The 17,536-nt window shown below is 40.9% G+C and overlaps 1 protein-coding gene and 1 pseudogene across 3 annotated transcripts in view; one reads left to right on the top strand and one right to left on the bottom strand.

Moving 5' to 3' along the window:
• CDKAL1 (CDKAL1 threonylcarbamoyladenosine tRNA methylthiotransferase) overlaps nt 1-17,536 on the top strand; it is a 634,424-nt gene that overhangs the window by 185,057 nt on the left and 431,831 nt on the right. For both annotated transcript variants that reach the window (XM_080807301.1, XM_080807300.1), the window contains one exon: nt 8,341-8,389. In XM_080807301.1, the coding sequence (XP_080663427.1) occupies nt 8,341-8,389 (49 nt within the window). The remainder of the gene's footprint in view (nt 1-8,340; nt 8,390-17,536) is intronic.
• Nucleotides 12,118-12,906, bottom strand: LOC308345125 (small ribosomal subunit protein eS1-like; annotated as a pseudogene). Its single transcript has one exon. The product of its transcript is annotated as a small ribosomal subunit protein eS1-like (transcript).

The following is a 17,536-nucleotide window of genomic DNA, read 5'->3' on the forward strand; positions in this document are numbered from 1 at the left end:
TGAAAAGACTTTATATAGCACAGTTTTTAACAGAGATAGAAAGGCTTTTTTTTTTTTTTTTAAAGGTTGATGGAGTTTTAGGTGGTTTTGAGGTTTTGGTCTGATATTTCTTAATTAGAATGGTGAAGACAGGTTGCCCTATTTACATACAATCAGAATTAGGAGAGCCCATGAGAGAATTCCTTTGGATCTGTATTAACGTGTACCTATAGCGTATTAACCTCTCTTGCAAAAGGATTTGAGGTGTCTTGGGATGAGGTCTAGAAACAGTAAAACCCCAGCCAGATGTGTGCAAGTAGAAAAAGACTCAGGCCAAATAGTAGAGAAACGCAGGTGAACAGTAGTCTTTGTACATTTTCAATAGCATTACCCTGAGCCGTGCTGTTGCAATAGTTCTGTTAACCCTGCAGCGACTCCCTTGCGTGGGTGTAATAGCATCTGAACAGCACAGCAAGAGGTACAGTGTCTCACCTAATCTCCCTCCTCTGATCATCTGACCTCCTCTCCAGTCGCTGTGCCCCTCATTCACCATTCCTTCGTTCTCAGCCCCTGGAGCTTCACGCTGATGCTTGCCTTAGGGTTCAGATCCCAGGATTGACGCTGCCTGTTCAGGGGTTCATGCGGACTACTGTAGCGAAATTGCCCTCGCCACCTCCGGCCTCTCGCAGACTTGATTTTCTTCACGGCATCCGTCATGACCAGAAATGAATATTTCAGTTATTTGCATGGTTTGCCCCCTCCCCCAATAGAACGGAAGGCCCCCCGAAGCAGGGCCTTTGTATTTTCCACCATTATGTCCCCAGAACAGTGCTTTGTGCTTTGTTGGCGCTTAACAGACGTTTGCCAAGGGAATGCGTGCATGCCAGGGGTGATCTGTAGGGAAGGTCTAGGGGAGTAGCTGTTACCGGGGTCTCTTGAAAGTCCTGGTTTGGTTATTTCGCATTCTGTGATCATTTAGGAATGACCTCCACGCGTGTAGAAAAGGAGAATTCATGAAGTGTGCCACCCATGTGCCATTCCCCAGTAAGATCGCTAAAAATCCTTGGTGAGCCGTTAGCTGGATGTCCTTGTGCCTCGGTTCCCTTAGCCTCGGAAGTAACAGTGCTATTGACTGCCTGGCAATGTCGTGAGGATTAAATGTGACAATGCAGGTGCCGTGTTAGCACGGAGCCTGGGACGGAGTAATTGCTCAGGGAATGTTAGCTTTCCCTGCGTCACCACTGGTCATGAACGTATCCAGCTGCCGATCGCTCAGAAAAAAGAGGTACTTTCAAATGCATCCTAACGCAGACTTCCTTTTTAGCCCCGTTGGCCAGATTGTGTCTGAGGTGTGCGTAGGTTTCCTAGAGCTGCCGTCACCGATTGCCACGAGCTGGGGGGCTGTCTTAGCCATACCCTAAACCTGCCCTTGCTGGTGTGGTTGCCAGGAGCCGCGCAAACTGTATAAATTAATCAAAATTAGAGGTTAGCTTCTCCGTCTCGGTAGCCACATTTCCAGTACGCAGTAGCTGTGTGGGGCCCGCGGCCGCCGTGCTGGCCGGCTTGGCCTGTGCGCATCTCCATCAGTGCGGGAAGGTCTGGGGTAACACTGCTCCAAACACTTACGACGTTTCAGAACAGCACTTTTACTCGCTTTAGGTGACTGGGTATAGGTTTGTTCCTTCAGTATGTGTTCAGTTATAAATTCGGAGTAGTTCGTAATAGCCAAATAAAATATCTTTATGGATTTCTTTTAAAAGTTCTGCAGCAGAGTGACTCATTAATGTTATTTATGAATTGTTTGTTCACGGACTCCTTTCTTCCTTGTCGAGAACATATGGAGTCAGTACATACATACTGCAAGCCTTTTTTTTTTCCCTGTATATTTATAACCAAGTGCCTGAAGGACACAAGATACTGTTTTATTTATTTTATTTGAATTATATGCCAGAAACTAAGCTCTTGTGTATTCAGGGCTACAATTTATAGTATTAATTAAGAACAGCTTTCCTTTTCTCTCCAGAATGAATCCAATATATTCTTCATTACTGTGTGTGAATCTTGAGTTTGTTCTCTCTCCCTGCCTCCTGCTTGGGCTTTTTTTGCCTTCTGACTCCCCTCTTCCTCTAACTTGCCCTCTCCTGACTCTTCTCCGCCGTCCTTCTCTGCTTCCCTTTCTTTCTTTTTCTCCAACTACTTCCTCCAATATCCTCCTCACTAGAAATGGACACAGCACAGTTATTTTCTTTAGGTCATTCACTGTACCATCCCTTTGCGTGTTTGTAATCAAATGCTGTTTTTTTTCTTTGTCTTAATATTTGGTAGATACTTCTTAAAGTCCTAGAGGTCCTCTACACCACCAACCAGCAATTAACTTATGTCTGGGGAACATCGATTTTTCTACCATAAAGCAAATGTAATCAGTACTTTAAAAATTAGGATATATTTTTTCTGTGTGACCATCAGTGTAAAAGAAAATCTCTTTATTTCTTCAACACATACATATATATACACACACACGTATTTTTAAACTTTTATTTTGACATAATTTCACATTCACAGGGAAGTTGCAAACAAAAGGAATTACCATATACCCTTTACCCCAATTCCTCAAATGTTTCTGTTTTACCCAATTTACTTATAATTCTTATATATGTATACACACACACACACACATTTTTTTTTCTGATCCTTTGGAGGGTAAGATGAAAACATATGCCCCTTTACTTCTGAATACATATATATTTCAAAAACAAGGATTTTTTTATATGCTACTGTAGTATAACTTTATAGCAAAGATACACTTCTATAAGTTAGCATGCAGACCTTATTCAGCCCTTGCCAGCTGTTTTCTAATAATGTCCTTTAGAGGGGAAGAAAGAATCCAGATGCCAAGTTGCGTTCAGTTCTCAGGTTTCTTTAGGCCCCTTTAACTTGGAATATTTCCTTAGTTTTTCCTTGAGTTTCATTAGCTCAGCATTAGAACATTTGAGTACCTCCAACCTGTATAATTATTATTATTTTTAAAGGATTTACTTATTTTAGAGAGCTAGAGTGTGTGGGGCGGTGGGGAGAGAGGGAGAAGGGGAAGGAGTCTGAGCAGACTGAGCTGAGTGCTGAGCCTGATACGGGGCTCGATCTCATGACCTTGCGTTCAGGACCTGAGCTGAAACCAGGAGACGGAGGTTTAACTGACTGCACCACCTAGGTAGCCCATATTATTATTTTTTGAAATAACCGCTTTTTTGAGCTGTAATTCACATACTATACAGTGACCTACATAATGTGTGTAATTTAATGGTTTTTAATATATTCAAAATTATGCCACAATCACCACAATCAATTGTAGAATTTTGTCATCCCTCCAAAAAGAAACTCAGCACTCCCTGGCAGTTTCTTTCATTTCTTTTACTGCCCCGCCCCCAGGCAGTCACTAATCTACTTTGTCGTTGAAGATTGACCTGTTCTGGCCATTTCATATACCTGGAATCGTACAATATTTGACTTTTTTTTTGGTCTGGCTTCAGTTAGCATACTGTTTCAGCATATAGTAGCCCCTCCCTTTATCTGTGAGGGATGTATTTCAAGATCACAGTGCACACTAGAAACCATGGATTGTACCAAACCCTGTATATATTGTGTTTTTTCCCCATATGTACACAACTGAGCTAAAGTTTAATTTAGAAATAGGTGAAGCAAGAGATTAACAGCAATTACTACTAATAAAATAGAACAGTTATAATCATGTGCTATAATGGAAGGTAACGTATTACGTGATGTAACATGTGATGCGGTCTATCTCTCAAAATATCTTCACGTACTCTAGTCATCCTACTGTACTCATCCTTCTCGTTGTGATGATGTGAGATGATAAAATGCCTACGTGATGGGATGAAATGAGGCGAGTGACGTAGGCACCGTGAACTAGCCTGTGGACCTTCTAAGGATATGTCAGAGGGAGGACCATCTGGTTCCGGATGGCGGGTACATGAAACCGTGGATAAGGGGGGACTACTCTAGATCCTGTTCCCCTTGATGGTATCATGATATTTCCTTGTATGGCTGTACCACCTTTTGATTCTTTATCAGTTGATGAGAATTGAGTAGGTTCCACCTTCTGCTTATTTTGAATAATGCTGCCGTGAGTGTTTGTCGGTAAGGTTTTGTGTAGACGTCTGTTTTTCTTTCTCTTGGGTGTATCCTTACAATGGGAATTGCTGGATCGTTCTGTGACTCTGTGAACTATTTGAGGCTCCTCCAGACTCTTTTCCAAAGCAACCGCACCATTTGACTACGTTCCCACTAGCAAGGTAGGACGATTCCAGTTTCTCTGCATCTTTGCCTACACTTGTCATCTCACCTTTTGATTATAGTGGTCCTAGTGGGTATGAAGTAGTATCTCATTATGGTAAAATACATATAACATAAAAGTTACTACTTTGATTAATTTTAGGTGTGTTTCAGTGCTTTCACACGGTTGTGCAACCATCACCACCATTCACCTCCAGGATGTTTTCATTTTAACAAACTGAAAATCTAGACCCAATACACAGTAGCTACCTATTCTTCCATTGTGATTTTGATTTGCATTCCCTGGTTGACTAATGATATTGAACATTTTTTTCCATATGCTTATTGGCCATTTGTATATCTTCCTTGGTGAAGTGTCTATTCAGATAGACTTTGCTCATTTTCATTTTTTTAAACATCTCATTTATTTATTTTAGAGACAGAACGAGAAAAAGAGAGAGAGAATGAGTGTGTGTGTGTGTGTGTGTGTGTGTGTGTGTGGGAGTGTAAGCAGGAGGAGGGGCAGAGGGAGGGGGAAAGAGAAAAAGTCTCAGACTCCATACTGAGCCCAGATCCCGATGCGGGGCTCTATCCCACAATCCTGAGATCACCAGCTGAGCCAAAATCAAGAGTCGGATGTTTAACTAACTGAACCACCCAGGTTCTATCCCACAATCTGAGATCACCAGCTGAGCCAAAATCAAGAGTCGGGTGTTTAACTAACTGAACCACCCAGGTTCTATCCCACAATCTGAGATCACCAGCTGAGCCAAAATCAAGAGTTGGGTGTTTAACTAACTGAACCACCCAGGTTCCCCTGCCCATTTTAACTTTAATTTTTATTCTATCATTTTTTTTTAAGTAGGCTCCTTGCCCAGTGTGGAGCCCAGTGCAGGGCTGGAACTCACAACCTTGAGATTAAGACCTGAGCTGAAATCAAGAGCTGGATGCTTAACCAACTAAGCCACTCATTTTTGCCCATTTTTAAATGATTTGTCTTTTTATTATTGAGTTAAAGGAGCTCCTTACATATTTTAGATACAAATCTGAGTCATACCATGTTTATGATTTGCAAAAATGTTCTCCCATTTTCTGTGTTGTCTTGTTACTTTCTCAATGGTGTCCTTTGATGTATCAAGAGGTTTTAATTTTGATGGTGTTCAGTTTTGATGGTGTTCAGTTTACCTTTATCCTTTTATTGTTTATGTTTTTGGTGTATGTATCTAAAACATCACCATCTAACCTAAGGTTCACCTACATTTATGACAATGTCTTCTTCTAAGAATATTACAGTTTTAGCTGGCCCCCAACTTGGTAATTTTTTTGACTGCTCCACCTGTGATTAACTGCTCCAGAGAAATTCTGACTCTCTAGGAATACTACTTCCCTCCCAGTCCATGTGTTATAAGATTGGATGCAGTGGGGCACCTGGGTGGCTCAGTGGGTTAAGCCTCTGCCTTCAGCTCAGGTCATGATCTCAGAGTCCTGGGATCGAGCCCTGCATTGGGCTCTCTGCTCAGCGGGGAGCCTGCTTTCCTTCCTGTCTCTGCCTGCCTCTCTGCCTACTTGCGATCTCTGTCTGTCAAATAAATAAATAAAATCTTAAAAAAAAAAAAGAATATTTCCTTAAGATTGGATGCAGTAATCCCTTTGAGCTATTAGATCTCCAGCTACATAGGAACACTTTGCTGTTTTTGTTCCACCATTGGATTTTCTGATATTGTACTACCTTTTTTTTTTTTTAAAACATTTTATTTATTTAGGGGCGCCTGGGTGGCTCAGTGGGTTAAAGCCTCTGCCTTCGGCTCAGGTCATGATCCCAGGGTCCTGGGATCGAGCCCCGCATCGGGCTCTCTGCCCCGCATCGGGCTCTCTGCCCGGCAGAGGGCCTGCTTCCTTTCCTCTCTCTCTGTCTGCCTCTCTGCCTACTTGTGATCTCTGTCTGTCAAATAAATAAATAAAATCTTTAAAAAAAAAAAAACATTTTATTTATTTATTTGACAGACAGATCACAAGTAGGCATAGAGGCAGGCAGAGAGAAAAGGGAGGAAGCAGGCTCCCTGCTGAGCAGAGAGCCCGATGGGGGGCTCGATCCCAGGACCCTGGGATCATGACTTGAGCTGAAGGCAGCGGCTTTAACCCACTGAGCCACCCAGGCGCCCCCTTGTACTACTTTTATTCTTCGTCTTGTATCCTCAGCTGATATCTTGGTCATTCATCCCCATTCCACTGGGAAATTTGGGCAACTCTTCTTTCCTTGTCCTACCCATGTCTCCTCCTTTCCATCCATCTGTCTGTAGGAGTAGGCTCTATTTACTGTATTTTCTTAGTTATGATTCATTACTGTGACCTCACTTCTTCCCCTAAGCTCATTGACTCCCTCATTGTTGGATCAGGCATTTATATTCCATTCTTTATGTGAACTTATTATCTCTGTCGCATTTGACCCTATTGGGTACTTTCCTTCTCTTCGAACCCCGTTATTCTGGCTTTGATCACATTCTGTAAGGAGGCCATATGAATTCTCTTCATAAAACCAGAACCTAGTGGTTCCAGTGGTTCCAGTGAGGTGGGTTTGTTTGGGATCTACGATCCAACAGAGATTTACTTTGCCTTTGGCAGTTTCTCAGTAGTTAGTGCAGCTACTACTATTATGCTGGGCTGAGTGGTCAGAGGCAGAGCGGAATCCAAGTGTGTTCTCACAAGTCTTTTCCTCACTTCCCATAGCACAGTGAGGCCAAGGGAATATTTAAAAGAGACTTGCCACTGCACTTTTAAAAAAGGTTTTTACTCAGTTGAGTTCATTGCAGCATTGTTGTATGATAATGAAAGATTAAAAATAATATAAGAGTCTATCAGTTGGGGAATGGGTGAATGCATTATGGTCTATTGATACATGAGGTACTAGGCAGCTAGTGAAATAAATGAAGTAGACCTCTATGTATTGATGTTGTATAGAAAAAAATAAAGAGGCAGGTCTGTTATTTTCCCTCTCATCTATCTGTCTACCTGTTTATCTCATAATTTGTAAGTAAGGACAGAGCAGAGCTATATATAAATGTTCTGCATTGGAAGATGTCTGGTAACTACTTACTAAGGGATTATGAATGATACTATCGGAGGAGTAGAAATAGAGGATGTACGATAATACAGGTTACTTTATTTCCTTTTTATGTTTCTAATTTGTTTGAATTTTTCAATGAACATGTATTTCTTCTATAATAAAGCAATGATTGAAGATTTTAAGGCATGAGTAGTATCAACTTAGGACTCATTCTGTTTCAACTTTCTCTCTTCCCTTAGCTTCTTGCACTACAACCTTTGTTTTTTTCATTTTCCTTCTACACCCTAGCCATTCTAACTCAGTCTCCTTAGTGGTCTTCTCCTGTCTTAATCTGGTTTATCCCTCAAGAGTCCCCTTTGGTTCCCTGAGAAGCATTCATAGATCACTCAGTCACAATTTATTACCTTTCCTCTGTGTTCCCATGGCACCCCAGGGAGCTCTCCCTTAGTCACTGGTGTCTAGGACAGGAGCTGTTACTATTTGGCTCTGTCTCCCATTGACGTGAGCGCAGTGACCAGCACACAGTAAATATCCATTAAAAAGGGGCTTCCGGGTTAGAATAATAATGCATAGAATTTGGGGTAGATCTCAATACCAGCATGTCCTTTTGTGTAGGTTGTCATTTCATGCCATTTTTCTTAAAGAATGAAAAGAAGAGAATGTGTGTGTGAAGAGACATGTTTTAATTAAATGTCAGTTTGTATCTCAGGATGTGTTGAGTTTATGTTGATAGGCTATGCTACCAGAACTCCAGGCAGTTTATTTAAATGTATTATGATTTCTTCAGTTATCATTGGAGGACAGGAGAGTAGTAATTTCATACTTCACTGTAACACAAAACATTAATACAGAATATTTTTTATAATATCTCCCAATGCATTAATTAAAGAAAACCTACATTCGTGTGCTTAGAAAATGTGATACACTGACTCAAGCAGAAGGGTAAACACCAATTAATGTTTCTCATCCATGTCAATTGCTTGTCTAACAATTTGTTTTCTTTTTAGGTTCAACAGATAGATCGAGTGGTAGAAGTTGTGGAGGAAACAATTAAAGGTAATTGTCCAAGTAGGATAAGCAGGTGTATTTGGTGGTTGGTCCTTATCTACACTTTTGCTTTCTGGGTACAGTTAGCCACAGTTGACTGATGTCCAGAAGCGGATGGTCTTCCTTCTAATTTATCATCAGAAGTTCAATAGTGGCCTGACCCTGTGTCACAATGCCTACCTCGGTCACCTCGCTTCCCATCATATCATCACAAGAAGGGTGAAGAGAGGACAATAAGACGTTCTGAGAGAGAGAGAAACCACATTCACGTAACTTTATTGCAGTCTATGGTTGTAATTTTTCTAGTTTATTATTAGTTATTGCTGTTAATCTCTTACTGGGCCTAATTTATAAATTCAACTTCATTGTATCTGTGTATGTATAGGGAAGAACACACAATATGTATAGGGTTTGGTGCTATCTGTGCATAGTTTCAGGCATCCCCTGGGGGTCTTGGGCCATATCACCTGGCTGGTAAGAAGGGGGAACTACTGTAGTGTGTGAACCGTATTATAAAAATATCACGTAACATTTATTTACATATAAAATGATTAACATTTTGTCCTTGACTGTTTCATGCATTCACCAATCTAATACAGGAGGCATGTAGTTGATTGGCTTATAAATGAGTCAGATGTGAAATAGATTTCATTTAAGTTTTAGGTCAGGAAGACATAATTTAATCAGTTTTAAAATAAGGAAATGAAGAATGCCCTGGTGAGTCAGTTGGTTAAATATCCGACTCTTGATATCGGCTCAGGTCTTGATCTCATGGTTGGGAGTCTGAGCCCTGTATTGGGTTCCATGCTGGGTGTGGAGCTGACTTAAGTAAATAAACAGATAAACAAATAAATAAGGAAATGATTTTATTTATGTGGGTTTTTTGGGTAACTTTATTGAGGTACAGTTGACATTATGTGCGTTTTTTAAATCACCTAATTAGTTGCCGTTACGCTTTTTAAAAGTACTTAAATTTTTTTTTTTTTTTTTTAATTTTTAGGTAATCTGTAGACGCAGTATGGGGCTCAAACTTAACAACCCTGAGATCAAGAGTCACACGCTTTTCTGACTGAGGCAGCCAGGTGCTCCTACAAGTACTTTTAAAAGTAGTATTCCGTTTTGATATTCTCCTGCATATAATTTTTGTAGTTACACTGGAAAATAGAACTGATGCTTTGTTTCATTAGCCCTGGTTCTTCAGACCAGATTCTTACTGAAGCCACTGAGAAATAAGTTATCCTCAGTGCTATGGTTTAATTTTTAAATACTCATAGTTTGTTTTCCTCTGTTAGATTAGTACAAATGAAAACCAGTAATGCAATGTTGAAATATTACATGAATTGAGCATCTCACTTAAAATTTTAATTGTTTTGTTACAAGTGGGAATTGTATGTTTAAAAAAAAGAAAATGGACTCCCATCGCCACGCTGAGGTTTTAACCGCACACTTTCCCTGCCGGCTCGTGTCTGCCGCCTTCCATGTGCTGTTGTTCATTTCCTTTGGCTCCTTGCCATATTGGCTGGCCACAGAATGTGAGAATTAGATAATACCTTAATCTTTGGAATTTCAAAATAAAATGAAATAACAGCGATTAAAGACATAAAGCAGCGATCATTTTTCCGAGTTTGTCAGACTGCGTACGTGAGTGTATACAAGGAGTGTGTACAAGGGCCGGCATTTCTTGTGGGGTCTTGGTGCAGGAGGCCCGACGTGGGGCCTTCTACGGGGGTTACGTCAACTAATCTTCACAGCAGCACTGGGTCGTGAAGCGGGTGTAAATATGTTCCTCATGTTTCCGACGAGGAAGCTGAGACACAGGGGCGCACAGCTGGTGGTGGCAGGGTTGGGCCTGGCATACGGGCAGGCGTGATCCGGGGCTGTGCGTGCGAGTTTGATGCCATGTTCATGCCGCTGTACTGTGACTTCTCTCATCTCTCCCACCCGAGTGTCATTGTGTTCGTGGTTGTCGGAGTTCCTGGAAGCAGTGCTTCAGGATGCTTGGGGGTTTTGTTGCTTGTTCATCTTCTGTCTTTTTTTTTTTTTTTAACATTTTATTTATTTATTTGACAGAGAGAGAGATCACAAGTAGGCAGAGAGGCAGACAGAGAGGGGCGGGGGAAGCAGGCTCCCCGCGGAGCAGAGAGCCCGATGCGGGGCTTGATCCCAGGATTCTGGGATCATGACCTGAGCTGAAGGCAGAGGCTTTAACCCACTGAGCCACCCAGGCACCCCTTCATCTTCTGTCTGAAGGACCAGCTCCTTGATGGCCACTCGGTATGGATATATATACTCAGTTAATGGTGATGAAGTTAGCAGAGGAGAAAATCTAGGCAACCCGGGGTATGCTGATGACTTTTTTAGAGGCAACACTAAAGACTTGAGCTAGAAAAGATGTCACTGACAAGCTGGACTTAATAAAACTAAAAACTTCCCCTCTGCAAAAGACACTGTTGAGAGAGTGCGAAGACAAGCCATCGACTGGAAGAAAATGTTTGCCAAAGGTGTATCTGATGCAGGACTGTTATCCAAAATATATAAAGAACTGTTAAAACTCAACAATAAGAAAATAAATAACGCTATTAAAAAATGGACCAAATACCTCATCAGACACCTCCCCATAGAAGATACGTAGATAGAAAATAAGCATATGAAAAGATGCTCCACCTCATAGGTCATCAAGGAAATGCAGTTAAAACACGATACCACTGCACACTTATCTGGATGGCTAAAATCTGGATCACTCGCAACCCCAGATGCTCGTGAGGGTGTGGAGTAACAGGAGCTCTTGTTCACTGCTGGCGGGAGTTCAGAATGGTGCGGCCATTTTGGAAAACAGTTTGGCAGTTTCTTACAAGACTAACACACTTTTACCATATGACCCAGGAACCATGCTCCCTGGCATGTACCCAGAGGAGTTGAAAATTCGTGTCCACACAAAAACCTACACACAGATGTTTATTCAGTAGTTGCCAAAAGTTGGAAGCAACCAAGATGTCCTTCAGTAGGTGAATGGATAAACTGTGGTCCATACAGGCAATGGAATATTGTCCAGTGCTGAGAAGAAATGTGCTATGGGGTCATGAGAAGACATAAAGGAAACTTAAATGCACATTACTAAGTGAAGGAAGCCAATCAGAAATGGCTACACGCCAGGTGATTCCAGCTCTGTGACTTCTGCAAAAGGCAAAGCCAGTAAAAAGATCATTGTTGCCAGTGTTGGGGCAGGGGGAGAAAGATGAATAGGCAGAGTACAAAGCAATGTTTTAGGGTGCTGACAGTATTCTATATGATATTGTAATGATGGATACATGTCGTCGTGTGTTTTCCCAGACCCAGGGAATGTTCAGCGCTATAAGTGGATTGTCATGTGGTCTCTCGGCGATTGTGATGTGTCAGTGTAGGTTCATTGATACAACGAACGTTCCACTCTGGTAGAGGATGTTGATAATAGGGACAGCTTGGGAAACGGTATATGGGAACTCTGCACTTTTCTGCTCAGTTTTGCCGTGAACCTAAAACTGATCTAAAAAATAAAGTCTAATAAAAAACAGCAGATAGTAATATTGTGCTCTGAAGGCTGCCAGATGGCTCGGAGAGATATACTTTCTATAGGAAATCATAGAAGGTAAAGGTAAAGTATGTTTTTCTATACTGACTGACACCAAATGTGTAGGTTTTCTATACCAAGAAATTTTTAAGATTTAAACATCACAAGTAAGATCTTTTATCTGTCACCATTAGATGCCTGAACTTTCAACAGATTCTTGGCCTAGTGGCTCACATCCATCAGTTTGTTCACCTTTACACCAGTCTCATCCCCAGTAGCATTTCCAGATCTACTGCCTTGACCATGAAGCTTCATGAACATTCCTTTTCCGCCTCAAAGCTGGGATTCTTCAGCATTTTTACTTCTCGAATGAAGACATCAAGGAGTGGATAAAAAGATGGGCAGGACTTTTCTGTGTCTTTTCCGATGCTGCCTGGAATCAATTTATTGACCACTCCTTTCAAGCCATTTGTCAGCACATCTCAGGTCATGATTTCATCATCTTTTTCTCAATTTGGTGGACCTCTTGATACTGCATTTTTAAGTAAAATCAACACAAAATAGACGAAGCAAATAACTACCTGTAGTCTTGACATCAATCTGAGCTTCAATCACGGTCTGTCATTTTTTTGACCATGGAGCACATTTTGTCACTGGTAAGATCCATGCCGTGCTAATTCGTCAGGCACTTTTTGCCCTGAGTGTCCTCAGCAATTAGCTTGAATTTTCTAAATGCAACTCTTTCATTGTGCAAATCAGCAAGGCTCACTTCAAAAACACAACCCTTGAGGCCAACAGATGCAATTTTGCTTCCTTGAGTTCTCGTGACTAGTGTTTTTTCCCAGTATTTCTTACACCGTACGTAGCTAGCTGGTGCTTTCACATCATACCAGTCATTCTTAGAAGATGGCTCAAGCACTTTCTTCTTGCCTCCCTTTTTGCTGCCTTTTGTAAGGTGTCTGTTCTTCCCAGCCACCATGGTGCTGCTCGGGGAGCCAAAAGGCCTGTACAGTGTGCTCTTTGATGTTTCAGGTGCCGCATTTGCAGCTTGCTCTATGTTTCACTGAGGGTCCTGCCCATCAGTGGTTGGTTCTGTCTACTCTTAGAGACCCTTTCTCCACCCTGATGTGTGTCCAAGGAGGCCGACCTATGTGTATTATGTCCGTAGGACCCTTGCTATTTCGTGTCTAGGTGGGTTTTTCCCACTGGAGGTTGGGGGTATGACCCGAGTGTGAGACAGGAGTATTTGTTACGCTTTCCTACTCTCCCCTTCCCTCTTCCTGCTGGTTTTGGGCTTCCCTCAGCGGCGGCCACAGGTCCTGTCAGGTGGCCCACTCTGTTCTTCTGTTCCTCCCGGTTCTTCTGTTCCCTTCCTTCGCTTTTTCAGGCCCGGGGGCGGAAACAGCACCCTGCTGTTGCTAGCCACAGAGTAGTGCATTGTCTCTTGCTGGTGTTCCTAACCTTGCCAAACCTTAGTAAATAGTCCCTTTATTAAAACCTCTTCAATTATGCAGTGTGCCATCTGCTTTGCTGGGACCCTGATTGATAAATGCTCCATGGAGAAGCGAGTCTTGGCCCAGAAGGGCCAGATGGAATACTGCCTGACAAGGGGATTTTGCCACAACTGTCTTGTTTCCACATTGGATTCCTGTTGGGCTCTCTTCACATGTCGTCCTTGAAGGGGGTTTGGACGTACAGCTTCTGCCACAGCCTGTTTGCCTTGTTCTTACTGCTTATGTTATACCAAGTCATGTTTTAAAGATGTATCAATAATCTACATTGGTGCCCAAAGCATTCAACTATTGTGATTAACATAAAACTATATAAAGCATATTCATTTGTATCTGTCTCGGTTGGAACAAAATGGAAAGTTCCAAGTTATTCTGAATGAATCCTCCCTATTTTAATAGTGGCCTGAAGATTCCATCCATTTATAGCATTTGCTTTAGGAGAGAACAGATTATAGTGAATTTAGGATTTTCCTCTGTATCATCTTGATAATCCAACCAGGATATAACTGATTCGGAGGGAAGAAGTATAGTTTAAAAGGATTTAGACGTATTTCTTTCTTTTAAAGTATTCATGTGTCTTAGTCTGGGTTTACAGGGTCACTAAAACTTTTTTTGTGTGTGAAAGCTCTGAAGGGAGTGTAAGTTTGTATTTCTTCTGATACGTGTACATTATGGCCTCCAAACAAACAAACAAAATCCTTTAAAAAATTGTCTTTGTAAAAATAGTCTACATGATAACTTAAATGATTGCAAGTAAATATCGCCTGTTGATATTAGAAATATTTTTATTATTAAGTCATATTTCTTCCCCAGTCAACTTCTAATAAAAGAGGTCTCCATTGTTATTAATATGTTTGCTGGTATTTCATTCAGTCTAATTCCAAATGCCTCCAGTGTTGGTAATTCAAGACTTTCCCAATATGGCACAATCTGTAAGTTTAATTGATTTTCCGATTCCCTTAACTTCTCAGTAATTGATGCAGTCTTGGATTAGACTGACCTAAATTCCCAGGGTACTTCACCGAATAGCTCCTTCTTATTTAACACATTGCTGTTCATCTTCACTCTGTCAAATTTTGTACTTTGCGTTTGGTATGATTTCAGAGTATGAACTTTTTGTAAATTGAGACTGGAAGGCAGAACTCCATCAAGCATGGTTTTCCTAAGTGTTAATAACTGAGCAACCTCCCAAACATCCCGTGGAGATGTATGTGAGGATGCTTTCCAAACTTAATGAGTCAGCGAATGGAGCGTGGATATGCAACATGGTCCATCTGGGATGGTATTAGACCACAAAAGCACGTCTACTTTTTTAGGGTTTGGTTTTCAATAAAATAATTTATTTCAAAAAAATAAATTTTCTTTGAATAAAGTAATTCAGTAAAATGATTTTCAAAGTATGCTTTGAAGGGACTCTTCTCTGCATCCTCTCAATATGTGTAATTGCTGATACAGTTATTATGCAGGCAGAATGTGCTGGAAGGTATTGCACATTGCTTTTACATATTGGGAATACTTCCCAGTCTCACTGGTGTAATTAAATAAGTGATAACTTCTCTTGTAATAACTAAAGAAGCCAGGAATTTATGGCCGTGGTTTATTTAGTTTTTTTCAATGAGCCTATTTTAAGTGCCATGTTAATACATGATTATAGTTTCGCAAACACTGCATTTTGCCACCTTCTTAAATGTGTCAGTTTGTCTTTTCCTCTTCCTTTACCTCACTGTCCCCTCTCATGGTTCCCCCAGATTAGCAGTAGGATTCTAACTTTACTTAACTTGCCCTCCATACAGTATTTCCAGAATGAATTTTTTTAATCCATTGTATCTTTCATTTTGTCTGAAATGAAAAGCTTCTAAAGCTAAAATAAGCACTTAAGTGTGCCCCCCCCCAAAGTGGTCTTATGCTTTATGATTCAGAATTGTTTTATATGGGACGCCTGGGTGGCTCAGTTGGTTAAGCAGCTGCCTTCGGCTCAGGTCATGATCCCAGCGTCCTGGGATCGAGTCCCACATCGGGTTCCTTGCTCGGCAGGGAACCTGCTTCTCCCTCTGCCTCTGCCTACCACTCTGTCTGCCTGTGCTCGCTCTCTCTCTCTGTAACAAATAAATAAATTAAAAAAAAAAAAAGAAAAAAAAAAGAATTGTTTTATATGTTTTTGGTTTGTCTTTAATTACCCTGCTTTAGTGTGCCTATCACTTAACATTTCCTTTTCTGTTCAAAGATGCATTTTCGTACGGGTTTGAAGCCACCTTTTATTATTAACAGAATTAATTTTTATGAAGTCTTGGGTCTTTCATTAACCTCTGCTTCTTCATTCTGGGGTGGGGCTACAAGGGAGGGTACATGGTGTTGAATAGTTTGTTAGTTTGACGATCTTACTAGAGTTTTCACATAACACACTGTTACAATGGTTCACTGGATTTAATTGTTCAAAATAAGGAAAGGAAATTACTTTCAGCTTGAACCCCTCCGGCTTCCCATGACCCAACCCTTCTATTAGTGGTCCCACTGATCTGTCTGGAAATGTGGCCTCATCCTTCCTTGTTTAAATATTAACAAGGAATTGCCTACTGAGAATTGGATGTTCATGTTAACTCTTGCAATTTTTTTTTTTTAAACACAGATGGGCCCAATGTCCCTCCTTTACTCTGACTTCTGTGGTACTCCCCCTCCAACCACCCCCAACTCAGAGTAAAAGGTAAACTTCTACGTGGCCTCTAGGGGCCAGTAATGAGTTGCTTCCCCTGCAGTTTCCCTGCTCTCCCCTCCTTTAACTCTGTCCCCTTTTCATTCTGTTTTGGATGCATTGATCTCTGTGATGTTTCTCTCCCCTCCAGTTTTATGGAGAAATAATTGACGTACATCACTGTGTAAGTTGAAGACATACAGCAGCACGATGGTTAGATTTCTGTATATTGTGAAATGATTACCGAAGTAGGTTCAGCTAACCTGCACCTTCTCACATAGAAACAATCAAAAGGAAAGAAGGAAGAAAAATTTTCTCTTTGTGGTGGGAGCTCTTAGGATGAACTCTCCTAACAGCTTTCCTGTATGCCGTACAGCACTGTTAGCTGTCGTCATCAGGTTGTACATTACATCCCTAGTACCAGTTTATCTTCTGACTGGAAGTTTGTACCTTTCTCCAGTTTCTTCTTTTCTCCTCCACTGACCCCCTGCCTGTGATAACTGCAAGTCAGATCTCTTTTACTAGGAGTTTGCTTTTTCTTTCCTCCTCTTCCTCTTCTCTGTCCCCTCATATAAGTGAGATCATACAGTATTTGTCTTTCTTAGTTCACTTAGCAGAATACCTTCAGGGTCCCCCCATGTTATTGCAAATGGTAGGATTTCTTTATTTTTTGTGGCTGAATAGTATTCCATTGTGAATCTATACCACATTTTTATCCATTCATCCATTGATGGACACTTAGGTAGTTTCTGTATCTTAACTCTTGTAAATAATACTGCTTTAAATATGGGGGTGCAGATATCTCTGTGAGAACATGTTTTTAATGACCTTTGGGTATATTTTTAGAAGTGGAATCGTTAGATCATATGGTAGTTCTAGTTTTAATTTTTTGAGGATCCTCCATAATGTTTTCCATAGTGGCTGTATCATTTACAGTCCTACCAGCAGTGCACAAGGGTTCCCTTTTCGCCACATGCCTACCATCATTTATCTCTTGTGTATTTTGATGGTCATTTTTTAACAGGCAAAAGGTGGTATCTCATTGTGGCTTTAATTTGCCTTTCCCTAATGACCAGTGATGAAAGGTAGTATGGACATTTTAACAATATTTGTTCTTCCAAACCATGAGCATGGAATGTCTTTCCATTTCTTTGTGTCATCTTGAAATTTCTTTCATCAGTGTTTTATAGTTTTTAGAATATAGACCTTTCACCTCTTTGACTAAGTTTATTTCTAGATATTTTATTGTTTTTGAGGTGATTATAAATGGGATTGTTTCCTTTCCTTTTTTTTTTTTTTTTTTTTTTAATGATTTCAGGGTTGTTTTTAGTTCTAGAGCCTGCAACAGTTGGTCAGCAATGCTAGCTCAGCTGGTATAATCTGAAGGCCACTTGCCTTTCCAGGTGTTC

This window comes from Martes martes (genome assembly GCF_963455335.1).
Source record: "Martes martes genome assembly, chromosome: 6".
NCBI lineage: Eukaryota > Metazoa > Chordata > Mammalia > Carnivora > Mustelidae > Martes > Martes martes.